The 20,491-nt window shown below is 40.2% G+C and overlaps 1 protein-coding gene across 3 annotated transcripts in view; it reads left to right on the top strand.

Annotated features, from left to right (window-relative positions):
- The window catches only part of APLF (aprataxin and PNKP like factor), a 254,569-nt gene extending 242,338 nt beyond the window's left edge, over positions 1–12,231 (top strand). For 2 of the 3 annotated variants that reach the window (XM_040430043.1, XM_040430045.1), the window contains 2 exons: positions 1,530–1,562; positions 11,872–12,231. In XM_040430043.1, the coding sequence (XP_040285977.1) occupies positions 1,530–1,562; positions 11,872–12,083 (245 nt within the window). In that variant the 3' untranslated portion in view covers positions 12,084–12,231. The remainder of the gene's footprint in view (positions 1–1,529; positions 1,563–11,871) is intronic. The other variant, XM_040430044.1, reaches the window with a different exon arrangement.
- The last annotated feature ends 8,260 nt before the right edge of the window (positions 12,232–20,491 follow it).

Raw genomic sequence — 20,491 nt, 5'->3', positions numbered from 1 at the left:
CTGGTGGGCCCCTGAGAAAGGTGAGCCCCCTGTCCACCAGCACAGCATCTCAAATAACCTATATCAATATAAAAAAAAACTGGGTAGACTATCCACTTAATTATTATAGACGCACTGGAAGGTTAAGATGGCTTCTAGGAATAGATACGGGCCAGCCAGTATCCTCTTCTCTGGGACCCACCTTTTGAAGTTGTCGCAGAGACCCCCATAATCAGTCATCTTGTTGCTGTCTGCCTCGGTGTGAGCAGGTAATATTTGCATGTTGCTGTACAGTGGGCCCCCAGAATGAATTTTGCTGCTGGGCCGTAGGCATCCCAGTCCGACACTGACTACACCACACGTGAAGTGTGGGAAGTCTGAGAATTTGCTTCAGGCCTCATACACACGACCGTATTTAGTTTCCGTGTCCGTTCCGTTTTTTTCCGGATAGGATGTGGACCCATTCATTTCAGTATGTCCATTCCGTTGCTCCGCAAAAAAAATAGTGCATGTCCTATTTTTTTCTATTTTGCGGACAAGAATAGGCATTATTACAATGGATCCACAAAAAAAACGGATGCCATACAGAACGTCATCAGTTTTTTTGCGGATCCGCAATTTTCGGACCGCAAAACACATACGGTCGTGTGCATGTAGAGTTAGGCCTCATGCACACGACCGTTGTTTGGGTCCGCATCCGAGCCGCAGTTTTTGCGGCTCGGGTGCGGACCCATTTACTTCAATGGGGCCGCAAAAGATGCGGACAGCACACCGTATGCTGTTCGCATCTGTTGCACCGTTGCGTGGCACCGCAAAAAAAAATATAGCATGTCCTATTCTTGTCTGTTTTGCGGACAAGAATAGGCATTTCTACAATGGGCCGCCCGTTCCGTTCCGCAAATTGCGGAAGCCACACGGGCGGCTTCCGCAAAAAACAGAACGGTCGTGTGCATGAGGCCTTATCATGAGATTTTCTAACCCTACTGCTCAGTTCATAGCATTGTCAGGGGTTCCACAGATTATTAGAACATTCAGTACTCCACCAGCACTGGGCATGCCGGGATAACTAAATAGAAAAAGAAAAAGAGAACAATATTAAAGGGGATGTCCCACAAATAATGTTCTACAGTTTTCAAACCAGCACCTAGGTCTGAATACTTTTGTAATTGCAAGTAATTAAAAATGTATTTGAGCTACTGAATTATTCAACGAAATCCATCTGTGAAGAGTCACCTGCTATTTGCCAGTTTTCTAATTTTTCTGCCCTGCTCACTGAGATGGAAGCACATCCTTAGTTGCATCCTTGAACTGCCACCAGCTGCAGCAGACAGGACACACCCTCTGAGAAAGCACACTAGGCTGCCAGCTCTAAATAAATCTAGCAGAATAATTGGCGCAATGAATGGGGAGATCTCTGGATCCATGTGAGGTACAGGGCTGGTGTTAGCTTCATTTTTTTACAGTAATCATGGGATAACCTCTTTTGTTTGTTTTTGCTGTATTGTTCTCCAGTTCTGTAAAATTTCTTATCCTGTTTTTTTTTTTTTTAGGGAGAAAACTAAGGAAAAGAAATCCTAAAAAAGGTACTCATCTGCCTGTACCCCATGTGTTTGAAACCTATTTCATGCAATCATTGTTGTCTTTTTAGATTTGGTGCCAGTGGTTTGTAAATTAAGAATAAAGATTTGGAGGGGTATTCCCATCTGAACGTTTTTGAGCATATCCACATTTCCATAAATGTCCAATAGGCACAGGTGTCACCTCTGGGGCCTCGTCTCGTGCATTCAATTAATGGACGGATGGCCGTGTATGTGCAGCTCTCTTCAATTGCTTCTGAAAACAGCTGAGCAGGCATGCTTGGCTAATTTCTGAACTCCCACAGAAGTGAATGGAGAGATCAGTCATGTGCGACCACCTATGTGTTTACTGCAGCTGCTCCATTTTCAAAATAGGTGAGAGTCCCAGAGGTGATACCTGCACCTATCGGACATTTGTTGCATATTCTGTGAATATGCCTTAAATGTCTCAGTGGGAATACCACTTTAAAATATGCTGAATCTTTCTGTACATTTTCAAAGTGCAGAAGTAGGAGGGATTTATAAATTGAAGGAACCTAACTTGGCGTTTAATTACCTTTTTTTTAAGGACTTTCCTCCTGATTCTAACAATTAGGTAGTTCAGGTAATTTAGATCTTGTTGGTTTGATTGGTTGATTACATTTTTGAAGACGTTTACCTACATGCGCTTTCCTTATGAGGACAGTTAATCTAGGAAACTATGACATATCAGTCAGTCGTTTGTGGGACTCAAAATTTAGAAACTGTAATGTAAAGATGTTGGGCTAAACTCTAAAGGGGTTGTCCCTTCATAAGGACTTATCTTTTGTCCACAGAATAGGGGATCTATCTTATCAGTGGTGGTCAGACTGCTGGGACCACCAACGATCACGAGAATGAGGTGTCTGAGTGAATAGAATGGAAGTGACACTCTGTACTCTGCAGAGTGCTGTACTCTGCTTCTCTCTGGCATGACCTCCACTCTGTTCTGTCTAGGCAGTCTGACACCTCCACAGGGAAATATAGCATTGGGCCGATGGCCTGAGGGCCACCCTCATGGACGCCAGCTGTATACATAATGATCTCATGCTCCCAGTAGTAATTAAAGGGGTTGTCTGGGCTTTTACTATTAATGCTGCAAAATTACCAATATGGTAGAGGAAGCTCATCAGTTACCCTGGAGCCCAGCCCACTGACCACCCTCACAATTGCTATAACCAAAAAATTAGTAATTTGCACACAATTCCACCATTTAATATACAGTTGCAAGAAAAAGTATGTGAACCCTTTGGAATGATATGGATTTCTGCACAAATTGGTCATAAAATGTGATCTGATCTTCATCTAAGTCACAACAATAGACAATCACAGTCTGCTTAAACTAATAACACACAAATAATTAAATGTTACCATGTTTTTATTGAACACACCATGTAAACATTCACAGTGCAGGTGGAAAAAGTATGTGAACCCCTAGACTAATGACCTCTCCAAGAGCTAATTGGAGAGAGGTGTCAGCCAACTGGAGTCCAATCAATGAGATGAGATTGGAGGTGTTGGTTACAGCTGCCCTGCCCTATAAAAAAACATACACCAGTTCTGGGTTTGCTTTTCACAAGAAGCATTGCCTGATGTGCACTGCTGCTACTCTCCCTAGGAGTGGCCGTCCTGTAAAGATGACTGCAAGAGCACAGCACAGACTGCTTAATGAGGTGAAGAAGAATCCTAGAGTGTCAGCTAAAGACTTACAAAAGTCTCTGGCATAAGCTAACATCCCAGTTAGCGAATCTACGATATGTAAAACACTAAACAAGAATGGATTTCATGGGAGGATACCACAGAGGAAGCCACTGCTGTCCAAAAAAAACATTGCTGCCCATTTACAGTTTGCACAAGAGCACCTGGATGTTCCATAGCAGTACTGGCAAAATATTCTGTGGACAGATGAAACCAAAGTTGAGTTGTTTGGAAGAAACACACAACACTATGTGTGGAGAAAAAGAGGCACAGCACACCAACATCAAAACCTCATCCCAACTGTGAAGTATGGTGGTGGGCGCATCATGGTTTGGGGCTGCTTTGCTGCGTCAGGGCCTGGACGGACTGCTATCATTAAAGGAAAAATGAATTCCAAAGTTGATCAAGACATTTTGCAGGAGAACTTAAGGCCATCTGTCCACCTGCTAAAGCTCAACAGAAGATTGGTGTTGCAACAAGACAACGACCCAAAGCATAGAAGTAAATCAACAACAGAATGGCTTAAACAGAAGAAAATACGCCTTCTGGAGTGGCCCAGTCAGAGTCCTGACCTCAACCCGATTGAGATGCTGTGGCATGACCTCAAGAAAGCGATTCACACCAGACATCCCAAGAATATTGCTGAACTGAAACAGTTCTGTAAAGAGTAATGGTCAAGAATTACTCCTGACCGTTGTGCACGTCTGATCTGCAACTACAGGAAACGTTTGGTTGAAGTTATTGCTGCCAAAGGAGGTTCAACCAGTTATTAAATCCAAGGGTTCACATACTTTTTCCACCTGCACTGTGAATGTTTACATGGTGTGTTCAATAAAAACATGGTAACATGTAATTCTTTGTGTGTTATTAGTTTAAGCAGACTGTGATTGTCTATTGTTGTGATTTAGATGAAGATCGGATCACATTTTATGACCAATTTGTGCAGAAATCCATATCATTCCAAAGGGTTCACATACTATTTCTTGCAACTGTATAACACAATACATTAAAAACTATCTCTACATTTATATTGTCTAAAAAAACACAATTCATATTGTCCATTTCATGAACAAGGTCCCTTTAAATGCAGAGCTCACGCATGTATCAAAAAAGAAAAAGTAGAAATGAAAAAACACGCTTTCCTTATTTTTTCTTCGTTCTAAGCATGTGGTTAGCGATAATAGTTATTTAATTGCATTCACACAATTCTATTAATTAGTTATGAACTTGCAAAGCGTCCTCACGATCTGTTATGTTGTTTAAATGTGCAGTGCCAATTTTCAATTAGCTCATTCCTTATGCACATATATTCGCAGCATATTATTATTTATCCACAATTAGTTTTCACAGCATTCGCTGTAATATTACTCACGATCTTGTTACAGTCTGCGCTGCTTTACATAAAGGGACCTTGTTCATGAAATAGATTATATGAATTGTGTTTTTTAGACAGTATAAATGTAGAGAAAGTGTTTAATGTTTTGTGTTATATATTAAATGGTGGATTTGTGTGCAAATTACTGTGAGCCAGCCATTATTATTACTATTATTTACAATTAATGACCTATCCTCAGGATAGGTCATCAATATCAGATCTGTCTGACACCCAGCACCCCCGCCGATGAGCTCTATGAGGAGACTGCGCGTGGTGTGCACATGCCGTCTCTCTTCCTGTCTGCTGCTGTCCATGGCAAAGACCATGGACAGCAGCAGTGAACAGGAAGAAAGAAGGGATATGGCACATGCCAGGACCTTTCATGCCAGGAGCATCAGGTACTTATGCACTTGGCTGGCAGCCTCAGGTACCGTCCTGAATTTAGCTGTATCAACGTCCTCAGGACTGTGATACAGTTGAATACGGCAGTGGGGGTGGCAGTATTTTGTGCTGCACTGTGAATCTGCTTCTGCTGGAGCAGTAATTTGTGCTACACCACAATAATGCTGGCCTCAACTACGTGTTGTCCCACCTTCTGTCCATTTGGACCCGCCCACAGCATGGGACCTCTTTTAGGATTTTTATTCCAGTGCCATTTTAAGTTCCCAGCCCACCCCTGTACACCTCATTCTTATCATCGGTGGGCATCTTAACAGTGAGTCCCCCCAATAGATACTTATGCCCTATCCACACGTTTTTATGTGGAATAAACCCTTTAAAGTGGTTGTCAGGAAGACAAACCCTGACTATATGCCCTATTAACATAGTACATAAGGCCGAAAAAAGACATTTGTCCATCCAGTTCGGCCTGTCATCCTGCAAGTGGATCCAGAGGAAGGCAAAAAAAAAACTGTGAGGTAGAAGCCAATTTTCCCCACTTTAGGGGAATAAAAAATTCCTTCCCGACTCCAATCAGAATAACTCCCTGGATCAACGACCCCTCTCTAGTAGCTATAGCCTGTAATATTATTACACTCCAGAAATACATCCAGGCCCCTCTTGAATTCCTTTATTGTACTCACCATCACCACCTCCTCAGGCAGAGAGTTCCATAGTCTCACTGCTCTTACCGTAAAGAATCCTTTTCTATGTTTGTGTACAAACCTTCTTTCCTCCAGACGCAGAGGATGTCCCCTCGTCACAGTTACAGTCCTGGGGATAAATAGATGATAAGATAGATCTCTGTACTGACCCCTGATATATTTATACATAGTAATTAGATCTCCCCTCAGTCATCTTTTTTCTAAAGTAAATAACCCTAATTTTGATAATCTTTCAGGGTACTGTAGTTGCCCCATTCCAGTTATTACTTTAGTTGCCCTCCTCTGGACCCTCTCCAGCTCTGCTATGTCTGCCTTGTTTACAGGAGCCCATAACTGTACACAGTACTCCATGTGTGGTCTGACTAATGATTTGTAAAGTGATAGGACTATGTTCTCATCACGGGCATCTATGCCCCTTTTGATGCAACCCATTATCTTATTGGCCTTGGCAGCAGCTGCCTGACACTGGTTTTTGCAGCTTAGTTTGCTGTTTATTAAAATTTCTAGATCCTTTTCCATGTCAGTGTTACCGAGTGTTTTACCATTTAGTATGTACGGGTGACTTGCATTATTCCTTCCCATGTGCATAACTTTGCATTTGTCAGTGTTAAACCTCATCTGCCACTTCTCTGCCCAAGCCTCCAATCTATCCAGATCCCTCTGTAGTAGTATACTGTCCTCTTCAGTGTAAATTACTTTACACAGTTTAGTGTCATCTGCGAAAATTGATATTTTACTATGCAAGCCTTCTACAAGATCATTAATAAATATATTGAAGAGAATAGGGCCCAATACTGACCCCTGAGGTACCCCACTAGTGACAGTGACCCAATCTGAGTGTGTACCATTAATAACCACCCTCTGTTTTCTATCATTGAGCCAGTTACTTACCCACTTACAGACGTTTTCTCCCAGTCCGAGCATTCTCATTTTATATACTAACCTTTTATGTGGTACAGTGTCAAATGCTTTGGAGAAGTCCAGATATACGACATCCATTGATTCGCCGCTGTCAAGTGTAGAACTTACCTCCTCATAGAAACTGATTAAATTAGTTTGGCATGACCGATCCCTCATGAAGCCATGCTGATATGGCGTTATTTGCTTATTTCCGTTGAGATGCTCTAAGATAGCATCTCTTAGAAAACCTTCAAACAGTTTACCCACAACAGATGTTAAACTTACCGGCCTATAGTTTCCAGGCTCTGTTTTTGGACCCTTTTTGAATATTGGCACCACATTTGCTATGCGCCAATCCTGTGGGACATTCCCTGTCAGTATAGATTCCGCAAATATCAGAAATAAGGGTCTGGCTATGACATTACTTAATTCCCTTAGGATACGGGGGTGTATGCCATCCGGTCCTGGCGATTTGTCTATTTTAATCTTTTTAAGTCGCTGTTGTACTTCTTCCTGGGTCAGACAGGACACTTTTAATGGGGAATTTATTTTCACATTCAGCATTTCATCTGACAGTTTATTTTCCTCAGTGAATACATTGGAGAAAAAAATATCTAACAGCTTTGCTTTCTTCTCATCGCTCTCTGCGACACCCCCCTCATTACTCTTTAAAGGGCCGAAACCTTAAGATTTATACTTTTTAACATTTATATAATTGAAGAACATTTTAGGGTTAGTTTTACTCTCTTTGGCAATTAATCTCTCGGTCTCTAGTTTGCCCGCTTTTATTTGTTTTTTTATATGTTCTATTTTTTTCCTTATAGTTTTTCAGCATATTGATGCTCAAGACCCTCTCCATCAGCCAGAATGGAGGAGCTCAGCAGATTGATAATATAGTTTTGTTGGAAAAGATTCAGTATAACTTGTCATTTAATTCTTTGCTAAGGAGTCATGTGGGCAGTCCTCCTGAGTGACTGACAGATTCCCCTGTGTGAGTGTGCATGCACAGATAGGACCGCCCACATGACTCATTATCATAGAATAAGAAGAACTATAAATGACCAATTATACTGACTCTTTTCCCAGAAAACAATATATCAATCTGCTCAACTCCTCCTGCTCTATAACATGCTGCCTGCAGATTGCACTGCATTTTCATGGTGACAGGTTCCCTTTAACGCCAGAGCACTAGAATTGGTCCTAATGACATAAATTGATAAATGTAGTAAACAGAGAAGACATTTTTGTACACATTTTCATTGATACGGTTCCGACTATGTGCTTGTGCTAATTCTTGTTGACCAACTAATGAACAAATAAATAGTGCAAAGCAGTTAAACTGAACGCCACCTCGTAACATCGTTAGCATTCATGGCACATGCGTGTTCCCGCTCTTTTGTCGTGATTGTAATGATATCCTTATGTGCTTATACGTCCAATTTGTGTCATTAGGCAATAAATTGAATTTTTGCTTTAGGCAATACATTTTTTTCTCTTTAGGAAATGTAATGATCAGATCAAACTGTGCATCATCCCTGGATTTCAGGGCTGAACTCCTTCCTGTGACAATTTCCAGAACAAAGACCAAATAAGAATGCAAATATCTGGCCCATCCATCAATGTTATGAGCCACATTTCTCTGACCAAATTAGATTTGCAAAGCATTATACTTTAAGGGATTCCAGGCTCCTGTCTTTAATCCTGTGTGTGGAGGTACATGGATCTACTTAATACAGAGCACCAATCTGGCATTTCCAATACTGAAATGTCACCCATCACATTATAGTTTTATAACTTGCCGTGCCTGAGGCTTAATAATCTTAAATCAGACACACATTTTGGGATTTTTAAACCTCAAACTGTTGATGATTAAAGGAGCACTTTGATCAGAAATGAAAAATCAGCCATCATCTAGTGATTTTAGATATGTTCTCTGCATTTATGTTTTTCAGGCACAGATTGCTCTGGTTAGCTCTCCTGACATGTTCTAGCAAATTATTGTTTTCACCACAAATTAAAAATTCTGGAGCATCTTTGTATAGACCTTAAAGGGGTTGTCTCATCACAGACAATGGGGGCATATCGCTAAGATAAACACCCATTGTCTTATATCGCACCTATATCAGGAATGGAGCCCTGCAAGGTGGTGGCTGGAGGACTCCGTTCCGGCCACCACCAAGCACGCTCCCCATAGAAGTGAATGGGAGCGCAACGCACATGACCGACCACTGCTTCCTTTCACTTCTATGGGCCTGACGGAAATAGCTGGGCCAGCGAAAATGAAAGAAGGGCGGCTGCGCATGCATAGTGCACCCTCCAACACTTTTGGGTCTCCGTTCTCACTGGGACCCGCACCTATAAGACAATTGGGGCATATCCTAGTGATATGCCCCAATTGTCTGTGATGAGACAACCCATTTAATAGCATATTGTTCTATACTTTTCAGTAGTGGTGCAAAACTGCAGCAAAAAAACAAGAACATATATAACTCAACTGCAACTAGTGAATAAGGCCTTAAAGGGAATCAGTCATCCTAGTTTTGTAATAGTACTGGGTAATAGTACTTCTGATATGGAGTTCACTATTCAGATCACTATTTTTTACTTTCCTACTGCTCCCTGTTCTCCCGCCCTCAGCGCTCAGAGCTGTGTTGAAATTAATTGTCAGGATTGTGTATTTCAGTGCAGCTCTGAGCGCTGACAGCGGGGAAACCGGGGGCATTAGGAAAATAAAAAATAGTGATCTGGGCTCCTTATCTGCAGTACCACTCATGTATTCCTGTAGATAATAGTCCAAAATCGGGGTGACAGATTCCCTTTAAGGCGCATGCACACCACCGTTGGGTGTTTTTTGGCCCGCAAATTGCACATCCGCAAAACACGAAAATTGGCCGTGTTCATTCTGCATTTTGCGGAACATAGCGGCCGGCCCCTAATAGAACAGTCCTATCCTTGTCCGTAATGCAGACAATAATAGGACATGTTCTATGTTTTTGCGGAGCGGACATACGGTAACAGAATGCACACTCCTTTCCATTTTTTGCTGACCTATTGAAGTGAATGGTTGCGCATACAGGCCAAAAAAAACCAGCAACAGACACAGAAAAAAAAAATACGTTCAGGTGCATGAGCCTTTAAAGTGGTTGCCAGGATCAGAATATTGATGACCAAAGGAAGATCATTAATGTTCTGATCTCAGACAATCCCTTTAGCTGTGCATTGTGCCTTCCCCCTGTTATCTCTTCTGTATGAATACACTAGCCCAGTGATGGGCAAACTGCGGCTCTCCAGCTGTTGTAAAACTACAAATCCCATCATGCCCTGCTGTAAGTTGTAGTTTTACAACAGCTGGAGAGCCGCAGTTTGCCCATCCCTGAACTATCCTAAGGGTCCATTCACACGTCCGCGTTTCGTTCCGGAATTGCGGACCCATTCATCTCTATGGGGCAGCACGACGTGCTGCCCGGATACGGAATTGCGGACCCGCACTTCCGGGTCCGCAATTCCGTTCCCCAAAAAAATAGAACATGCCCTATTCTTGTCCGCAATTGTGGAAAAGAGTAGGCATATTCTATTAGTGCCGGCAATGTGCGGTCCGCAAAATACAGAACGCACATTGCCGCTGTCCATGTTTTGCGGATCCGTGGATCCGCAAAACACGTTACGGACGTCTGAATGGAGCCTAACACTGTCAACACTGGTCAATTTCAGAGTTTGTAGGGACACAACCCATTGACAAGAGATATGGTAACATTCAGTTGTCGGTTTATTCATTTATTTCCAGGAGGAATAACAAAGAAACGGCACAACTCTGAGTTCTCCAGAATATTAATTTAATGTCCTAGTATATACTTAAAGATGTCTCATCCCAGGGATATTTAGACCAACCAATAGGAAACCTCAAATAAAGTGCATAGATGCACTGGGGTCTAGCATGGGTGAGATGTGCTACCTCCTGACGAAGCCCTTTTCTGGCGAAACGTGCGTTGAGGTGCAGCTCTGCTTTGATAATTGGTGCCTTTACACATCATGGGTAACTTATGCATTCCATAGTGTCTTTACTCAGTCTTTCTATTTTGTGGTTACTTTTCACACGCCATCGTTGAAACTGCCTCTGTGACCGAGCCTCCTGCTCTATATCAAGGGCAGGCCCCGGCCGCTCTTTTTGGCTGGCAGCTATGGCGTGTGTGATCGGGGATATTTAGTACATCTGTGATATGCATTTAGTTATATGTTACTCTGGGTGAGTTTTCATCTCACCCATGCTAGTGTGATTCAGCACCCGGTATTCTTGGCACATTCCCTTGTCAGTACGGTATATGTGAGGGTGAGGGTTTGTGGCTCCGATACACGGGGCGCCCCATCCTCCCAGTACCTTGTGCCTTATGTTATTGTATGTTTATTTTATGTCTTAATAAACTTCATATATTTTATGAGTGTTCTCATTCCTTATAGGGTTAATGGTTCGGTTCTTTTTTGGTTATATCATCCTAGGGATATGCCACCAATGTCAAAAAAGTGGGTTCACACCTCTAGCACCTGCTCCTATCTCCAGAAAGTGAAGGAGAGCACACAGCGCAAGCGCAGCTGCCCTCACTTCACTTGTATGGGCACCCTGAAAATGCCGTACACTAGCTATTTTGGGCAGTCCCATAGAGATTAATAGAGAGATGGCCGTGCACGTGCAGTGCACTCTCCTTTCACTTCTATGGGAATTCAGAAAATAGCCGAGCTGTATTTCAGTCTCCTATTCTGGAGATAGGAGCGGGTCCCAGAGGTGGTATCCTAGTGATATGCCACCAAAGTCTGAGATGACACATTCCTTTCAAACTTGTTAAGAGAGTTGACAAATCATCTTAAAGTGTTGTTCAAGAATAATCACTGAAGGTCCCTAGCCTACATTGCATATTGAACAATTCATACATACCTGCTCCTCGCCGCTTTGGTCCTGTTTGCTGACTCCTTTTCCTTCATGTTTCGGTTTCCAGCTTTTCTTCCGACTGGGACATGGTTACTTGCACCGCTGCAGCCAATAACTGGCTTCAATGGGATGTGTCACTTGGAAGACAGAGGAGCATAGGATTGGTCATCAGTTAAAAAAAATCTCGAAAAACCCCTTTAATTTTTAATTATTCCTGAAAAACTCCTTTAAGGAGTCGGGTGAAGTTGAGTTACCATTTATAAATTCTTACAATTTAAAATTATTTCCATTGTTTCCTAGCCAAAAGAAGTCTTTTGGATGGTGACAGTGATGATGATGGAGAATCAAATGATTATGATTTAGAAGACAGCTTCATTGATGATGATGAAGATGAGGATTTTGACATCACAGATGAAGATTCAGACTGGATGCCCGATTCAGGGGATAAAGATAGTGAAGATGTGAAGGAGCTGTTAACGGAAGCAAAAAAATTTATGAGAAGGAAACGCTAATTCCGACTTTTTTATACACCTGTATCATTCTACAATGTAATAATAGACTGCTTTCTTTTATTTTCTGTTTTTAAAAATGGAGATCTATTTTATGCTTACACTCTAAAGATAAATTTAAAATAAAAGCTCTTACTTTTCAAGTACTATATATTATGTGTCTTGTTATTTTATACCTGCCTGAACTCTATATTTCTATAGATATTTCAGATACTCTTTATTTACCAATGCCATTACAGGACTGCAACATAGTGGCCCAGAGTTATATATGTGATCTATGGCAGCTATTACATGCGCATATCTGTTAAAAACCATAGTAATCGTGGAAATCTCCTTTAAACTTTGTTTAGTATGGTTTTGCCATATCCTAACAATCTATGTGATGACACCATTTCTTTCATATTGAAAAATTGTTACCATTGCCACCATTATTGGTAAATTTAGGTTTCGGAATGCATTTAATTCATGGTCAATTTAAAAGGGGGAATACCTCCACCCCCCTCAGTTCCTGTCCTGGAAGGACCGTTGGAGACATATGGAGTTTGTCAGCAACACTAATTACAGCTGCAGGACTTCTTCCTCCAGATGTTGTTCGTGTGGGATTGAATTCCAGCAGACTTGCATGCCCAGCCTAAGTTCTCTGGAAGAGCATGGATGTTACCATCTGTTTGTCCCTAAGGTGGACATCAGTGTTTCTTCCCTCAACTCAGGGTCCATTTTGGAGAGTGCTATTAATCATATGGGGGTTTCCACAGGAGATCGCAACCTGAACAGAAGGTTGTAGGATTGATGGAAACTGTTCTTCATCTTGTGAAGTGAGATGCTGATGCAGTTGCAGTATCACTAGTGTAAAGGTTAGGCGCCAAAAGTCACCACCAGAAATGTCACGTGGTGTTTAGTAAATGCCGGAAGTGTCACATCAGAAATGGTGACTTGATGTCGAAATACCAGAATCTGTCATGCTGAAAGTGACACCTAATGCATATGGAGGCAGTATGAGACACTTTCCTGCCTCTCCCTGCTGATATACATAAGGAAAGAATGCGTTCAGCACACAAATCATTTGGACCCTTGCTATGGTGGCATCACAATACACTTGGCGGGTAAGAGAAGTTTTTCTCTCCTACCTCACTGGGGGGTTGTCTTTTTATTATGAGAATCCTTCCTTTATATACAGTCAGGTCCATAAATATTGGGACATTGACACAATTCAAATTTTTTGGGCTCTATACACAACCACAATGGCTATAAAATGAAACGAACAAGATGTGCTTTAACTGCAGACTTTAATTTGAGCGTATTTACACCCAAATCAGGTGAACGGTGTAGGAATTACAACAGTTTGCATATGTGCCTCCCACTTGTTAAGGAACCAAAAGTAATGGGACAGAATAATAATCATAAATCAAACTTTTACTTTTTAATACTTGGTTGCAAATCCTTTTGCAGTCAATTACAGCCTGAAGTCTGGAATGCATAGACATCACCAGACGCTGGGTTTCATCCCTGGTGATGCTCTGCCAGGCCTTTACTGCAACTGTCTTCAGTTCCTGCTTGTTCTTGGGGCATTTTCCCTTCAGTTTTGTCTTTAGCAAGTGAAATGCATCACTCAATCGGATTCAGGTCAGGAGATTGACTTGGCCATTGCATAACATTCCACTTCTTTCTATTAAAAAACTCTTTGGTTGCTTTTACAGTATCCTTTGGGTCATTGTCCATCTGCACTGTGAAGCGCCGTCTAATGAGTTCTGAGGCATTTGGCTGAATATGAGCAGATAATATTGCCAGAAACACTTCAGAATTCATCCTGCTGCTTTTGTCAGCACACACATCATCAATAAATACAAGAGAACCAGTTCCATTGGCAGCCATACATGCCCACGCCATGACACTACCACCACCATGCTTCACTGATGAGGTGGCATTCTTAGGATCATGAGCAGCTCCTTTCCTTCTCCATACTCTTCTCTTCCCATCACTCTGCTACAAGTTGATCTTGGTCTCATCTGTCCAAAACTGTGAAGGCTTTTTTAGATGTCGTTTGACAAACTCTAATCTGGCCTTCCTGTTTTTGAGGCTCACCAATGGTTTACATCTTGTGGTGAACCCTCTGTATTTGCTCTTGTGAAGTCTTCTCTTGATTGTTGACTTTGACACACATACACCTACCTCCTGGAGAGTGTTCTTGATCGGGCCAACTGTTGTGAAGGGTGTTTTCTTCACCAGGGAAAGAATTCTTTGGTCATCCACCACAGTTGTTTTCTGTGGTCTTCCGGGTCTTTTGGTGTTGCTGAGCTCAGCGGTGCGTTCCTTCTTTTTAAGAATGTTCCAAACAGTTGTTTTGGCCACGCCTAATGTTTTTGCTATCTCTCTTGACAGGTTTGTTTTGTTTTTTCAGCCTACTGATGGCTTGCTTCACTGATAGTGACAGCTCTTTGGATCTCATCTTGAGAGTTGACAGCAACAGATTCCAAATGCACATAGCACACTTGAAATGAACTCTGGACCTTTTTATCTGCTCATTGTAATTGGGATAATGACGGAATAACACACACCAGGCCATGGAACAGCTGAGAAGCCAATTGTCCCATTACTTTTGGTTCCTTAACAAGTGGGAGGCACATATGCAAACTGTTGTAATTCCTACACCGTTCACCTGATTTGGATGTAAATACGCTCAAATTAAAGCGGACAGTCTGCAGTTAAAGCACATCTTGTTCATTTCATTTGAAATCCATTGTGGTGGTGTATATAGCCAAAAAATTTAAAATTGTGTTGATGTCACAATATTTATGGACCTAACTGTATGTTCTTATTGCATGATTCTAGAGATGCCCCTAAGAAATCCCCTCATACAGATGTAGCAGAACTAAAACTGTGATAACACGTCACTGTGATATCTTTGACTAAGGCAGATGAAGAACGCTACATGTGTAAATCTAAGTGCAAAGAATGTGTTTGTAAGAAGCTATCACCGTCTTACACTAAGCCATTGTGTGAATAGCATTTGAAGAAAGTTATATCTGAAGAGTATCCTTCACAAATTCAAAAATCCTTTTCACGCAAAACTTTGTAATATATCTTATCAGAGAAGTACCGTAATACATACTCCTCTTATCAGACCCTTCAGTTGCTTCCCCATCCTGCTTCACTAACTCTCAATTTACCATTCTAATCCATCTTTAGTGAAGACAAGTTAGCAGCTTACTAAAGGATGAGAATACATCTGCAGCCAACAATCTGAAGAGTATGCAGAGGAGAAGATGGGAGGGGAAAATAAACGCACACAGACCATGCTGCCAGCTAGCATTTTACATTCTCGTTTCCCTGCTGGATTCATATCGAAACTACTTTTTACTGCTGTATAATATCCTCAGTTACTGCTGCTACTGTACTTCTGAGGGTGTGCTACAGAACAAAAGGTGATAAGGATCTATTGTTTCTCCAGGTGCAATCTATGGACACACGTCATATTAGCTAGTCTCCACACATTGGCTCAGGGAACCATTGCTGTAAATAACACAATATAGCTGTAGAGAAACACTGGTAATTACCCATGATGAGCGAAGTACCCAAGGCAAAAGTAATGCCTATGCCCCAACGCGCGTTTTGCCACCCTACTGGCTTTGTGAGGAGGCTAATTAACAATGTTTCTCTACAGCTATATTGTGTTATTTACAGCAATGGTTGTGTGGTTTGTGGTTTTACCATTGGGCCATAATATATGATCTGGTACTGGATATTTGTCTTACAGACCACTGGTCGCCCCAAACAACCTGCATGCAGCTGTATCTTCTCTGTAAGTTCATTGACATATTCACTGTGGGCATGTGTTGATGTATTTTGCACTAGTGTTAATTGCAGCTAGTAGCTGTGGTCACTTGCAGCCCCCTTTTTATACACACTTTGACATGCGGACCCTTTGATCTATTTGGTGCTAGGTTTTGACTGGACACTGTTCCGGCTTGATATTGGTCCCCATTCATCGTGTGTATATTTCAGTCTATACAATATTCTCAACTGGCGCTTACACACATGAAATGACGCTGCAGTGTTATAGCAGTCCCGTACCTGCTATACAAGACTTTATACAGACCAGCCGTACAAGACACAAATAATTGTAAAACAATGTAACACTGCGCGTTAGCTCTACAATAAACAATTAAATAATAGTAATAGCCAGCTTGTCTCCACCTTCCTATCTATCACACAGATGTATAAAACAGCGTTGATATCTATATGTCTCAGTCCTACCTTGACATAGGTGTCCGTGCTGTTGCTATGTATCGCGTGCTGGTCTTCGCTTTTCTCCTATGTGGTGTCTGCTGTATGGAGCAAATAGGGAGAGCGGATCCCAGGGAAGGTGGCTATAGCGTAAACTATTAAAAAGTATTAAAGTTTTGGGAGTGCGCCCCGGCCGGTGGCGATGTGCTCCCGTTACCTTTCACTTGAGCTCACCTATGAGCGGGTGACGTCACCGTTAGTGAGCTACGGATGGCAGTGAGGGTCCAACTTCCTACGCGTTTCGAGTACAAGCGGTACTCTTCGTCAGGGAATGTTACATTTACTGCGCATATGCTCACTATTTATAGTCTATGCTATATGTCCATCTTCCCTAGGTTCATTACTATTCAAAGCCGAACACCTCTATTTCTGAGTTCAAACCTCTTGGTAGCAATGTATCTAGATTAAATATCCACTCAGTCTCCTTTTTAGATTGTTTCTTTATATAGTCTCCACCACGGGCATCTATTTCCACTTTCTCTACACCCATGAATGACATTCCCTCTAAATGTCCTCCGTGTACCTCGATAAAGTGTCTAGATAAGGGATGTCCTATTGACTTTTTCTTTATATTGTATATGTGTTCACTTATACGTTTTTTTAGTTTTCTCTTTGTACGTCCAATATAAAGCTTATTGCAGGGGCATTTAATAGCATAGATTACACCTTCTGTATTACACGAAATGTGTCCCCTTATTTTTTGTTCAAAATTACCCTCATGATTTTTTATACTTAGTACTTTTATTGTGTTATTTACTGTATTTTTACACGGTGCGCATCTTTTACAGGGAAAAAATCCTTGTGGCAGGTTCACTATAGTGTTATTCCTCTTTTTTGTTATTAATCCTGCTCCCTTGCTGGTTGAAGCGATCTTATTACCTATGTTAGCTGCCTTTTTATATATAAAAACGGGTGCTGCTGGTATCAGATTACCTACAATCCTATCTTCCCTCAAAATATCCCAGTATTTCTTTATAATCTTTCTCAGAATATACGTTTGTGTATTATACGGGACTATAATGGGTGGAATTTTGTCTTTTATTTCTGATGCCTTTTGTTTCTTTTTATTTTCTTTTTTCTGTATTATCAATTTTTCTCTCTCTATCATTTTGACTTCTTTTTTCTGAGTTTCTATTCTATCCCCATTATATCCCTTTGCTTCAAACTTTTTTCCTAGTATTTCTGCTTCTTTCTCATATTCTTTTACTTCAGTACAGTTTCTTCTTAAAGGCAGAAACTGACTCCTGGGTATATTGTCTAACCATCTTGGTAGATGGCAGCTAACGCGCAGTGTTACATTGTTTTACAATTATTTGTGTCTTGTACGGCTGGTCTGTATAAAGTCTCGTATAGCAGGTACGGGACTGCTATAACACTGCAGCGTCATTTCATGTGTGTAAGCGCCAGTTGAAAATATTGTATAGACTGATCAGTAACAGTAGAGACCCCAGAACAACTATAGGCTGCTACACACAGTATTTTAGAGTATTTGTTTTAAAGATTAAAATATTTTTAAAAGATTATAAAAATATAATTTAATAATAAATAATACTGATTTAATAAACCCAATAGGAACTAATATCAAAAACCATGGCTAGTTTATGGTGGGATCGAAAAGAGCGTATACAAAGAGTACAATTGTTGTTTGGTATAGAAGTCTCAAAACGAAATATGACACCATCAAAAAACTCTAATTTGTTAGATATTAAAAATACCCTGAAACAACTAGAGAATATGCTACTATTAGAGATGAGAGATCTATGGGAAATAGTATCCCTAGAAAAATACCTAGAATATGATACAATTCCAAAAGGCTTAAAAAATAAAAAGACACTATCAGGAGATATGGGAGATTATAATATAATGGAGGAATGGAAACAAATGCTACATGACTTTTCTCGGCAGGCTGTAGAATTCATTATTAGAAAGAGAAAACAAAGATTGATGAACACAAATGATAATATAAAACAACTATTTGAAGATCTGCGGCCGTGGAAAGATCACCCAGACATTGCAGGGTTAGTAGATAATATTAAAAGGCGCATTCATAATAGAGAAGAGGAGATTAGAGAGAAAAAAAGAAGGAAGTTTGATGGAGACTATATCCCGTATCAAATAGATGATCAGGAAAGTCAGGGGAATACTTTTCAGACAATAGATGAATGTAGCATTGAAGAGAAAATGGAAGAGGCAGAAGAGTTACGATCAGAAGAGATAGAAGAGTTACCATCGGCTTTTACGATCCATGCGGATGAGGAAAGCAGACAATATACCCCAGAGACAGAGTAAGGGAAAGGTAAAAAAGATAAAAATCCCCGAGTGGAACATATGAATAGGTATATATATTCAATACAAACAGAAAACAGGTTCGAGACATTAGCAAATGAACATGGACTAGATATAGAAATGAATGTAGAACAGCTACCAATAAACAAACAGAAATCATTTGGAGAAAATAATAAAGATCAACAAAGTAATATAAATCTGGAAGAGAAAAATAATGTAAATCGGGGAGAAATGGAACAAAATAGTCAAACAGATATGTCAGTGAGACCCAAGGAAAAAAGAATAATGGGACATACTAGTAACAAAAGAAGCATGAAAAGTAATAGTAAAAAATCGATAAAAAAGACAACACAACAGGATTTTTTCAAAATATACAAAAAAGACATTCAAAAAGAGGATGCAGAGGTGGTAAAGTCACCAAAAAGAAAACAGATAGTAGGAGAAGAAACAAAGGAAGATAAAATCACTGAGGATTTAGGACAGAAAATCTATAATCTGAGTAATTACACTTTGACAAAAGCAGATAATGATATACTAAGAAAAGGATTAAAATTCGCCCCCACCACTTATTTTAATAAATTTGAAGCGTTTATTGGAATAAGAAAATTTATGAGGAAACTAGCCTTGATTAGATATTATAAGAAAAAAAGAGAAAAATAATATGGAAAAAAAGGAATATAAAAATGATAATGAAAATCCATATATACATACAGATCTAAAAATAAAATCTAGATTTGATCCTCTCAATGAATATTCCATACCAATTAATACCTTTTCAAATCTAGTAACCAGAGATATAAGGAAAACTAGAGAAGTCAATAAATATAGAAAGAATTATACAGGTAATATTACAAAGGCAGAAAGAGAAGCAATACAAAAAATGCAACAAAATAATAAGATAATTATCCGTCCAGCAGATAAGGGTGGAGGTATTGTGATTCTAAATAATGAAGACTATGATAAAGAAATTATGAACATTTTAGGTGATGACAAAACATATAAACGCCTTAAAAAGGATCCTACCGATATATATAAAAAAGACCTAAAACAATTGATACAAAAAGGTAAAATGGAGGGTATTTTAAATAAAAATGAAAGTATATACATAGATATAAAAAATCCAAAAATAGCGATTTTTTTTTTTTAATCAAAACCCGAAGATCCATAAAGATATGCAAAGCCCCCCAGGAAGGCCAATAGTGTCTGGCATTGAGAGCCTAACTAGTACACTATCAAAATATATTGATCAGTTCCTACAACCATGTGCCCAGTCTTTACCAACATTTTTAAAAGACACGAACCATGTATTACAGATTTTAAAGGATACAAATTGGAAAGACGGCTACATAATGGGAACATTAGATGTGAAATCTCTATACTCTATAATTGAAAACAACAAAGGATGTGCTGCAGCAAAACATTTTTTTATACCAAAAAGGGGAACTAAATAGTTCACAAATAGAGTATATAGGGGAACGTATTTTATTTATATTAGAAAAGAACTATTTTAGATATAAGGATGATTTTTATTTACAGACGTGGGGGGCCGCGATGGGGACGAGGTTCGCGTCGGGGTTCGCTAATCTATATGTTGGACGTTGGGAGGCGGATTGTATACATCCCAATGGCGAGCTCCGGGCGGGCCTCGTCCTCTGGCGGCGTTTCATAGACAACGTCATTTTTATTTGGGATAAAGGGGAGCATGCACTGAATGCATTTTTAGAGGAGATTAATAAAAATGATTTTTATTTGGATTTTACCTTAACGTATAGTAAACATGAAATCAATTTTTTGGACCTTACTATTTTTGCCACAGAAGACCGCATTAGCACCAAAACCTA

The sequence above is a fragment of the Bufo bufo genome, chromosome 4 (genome assembly GCF_905171765.1).
Source record: "Bufo bufo chromosome 4, aBufBuf1.1, whole genome shotgun sequence".
NCBI classification, from domain to species: domain Eukaryota; kingdom Metazoa; phylum Chordata; class Amphibia; order Anura; family Bufonidae; genus Bufo; species Bufo bufo.
Note: the sequence above shows the minus strand (reverse complement) of the source record. Positions and strands in the feature narration are given on the sequence as shown.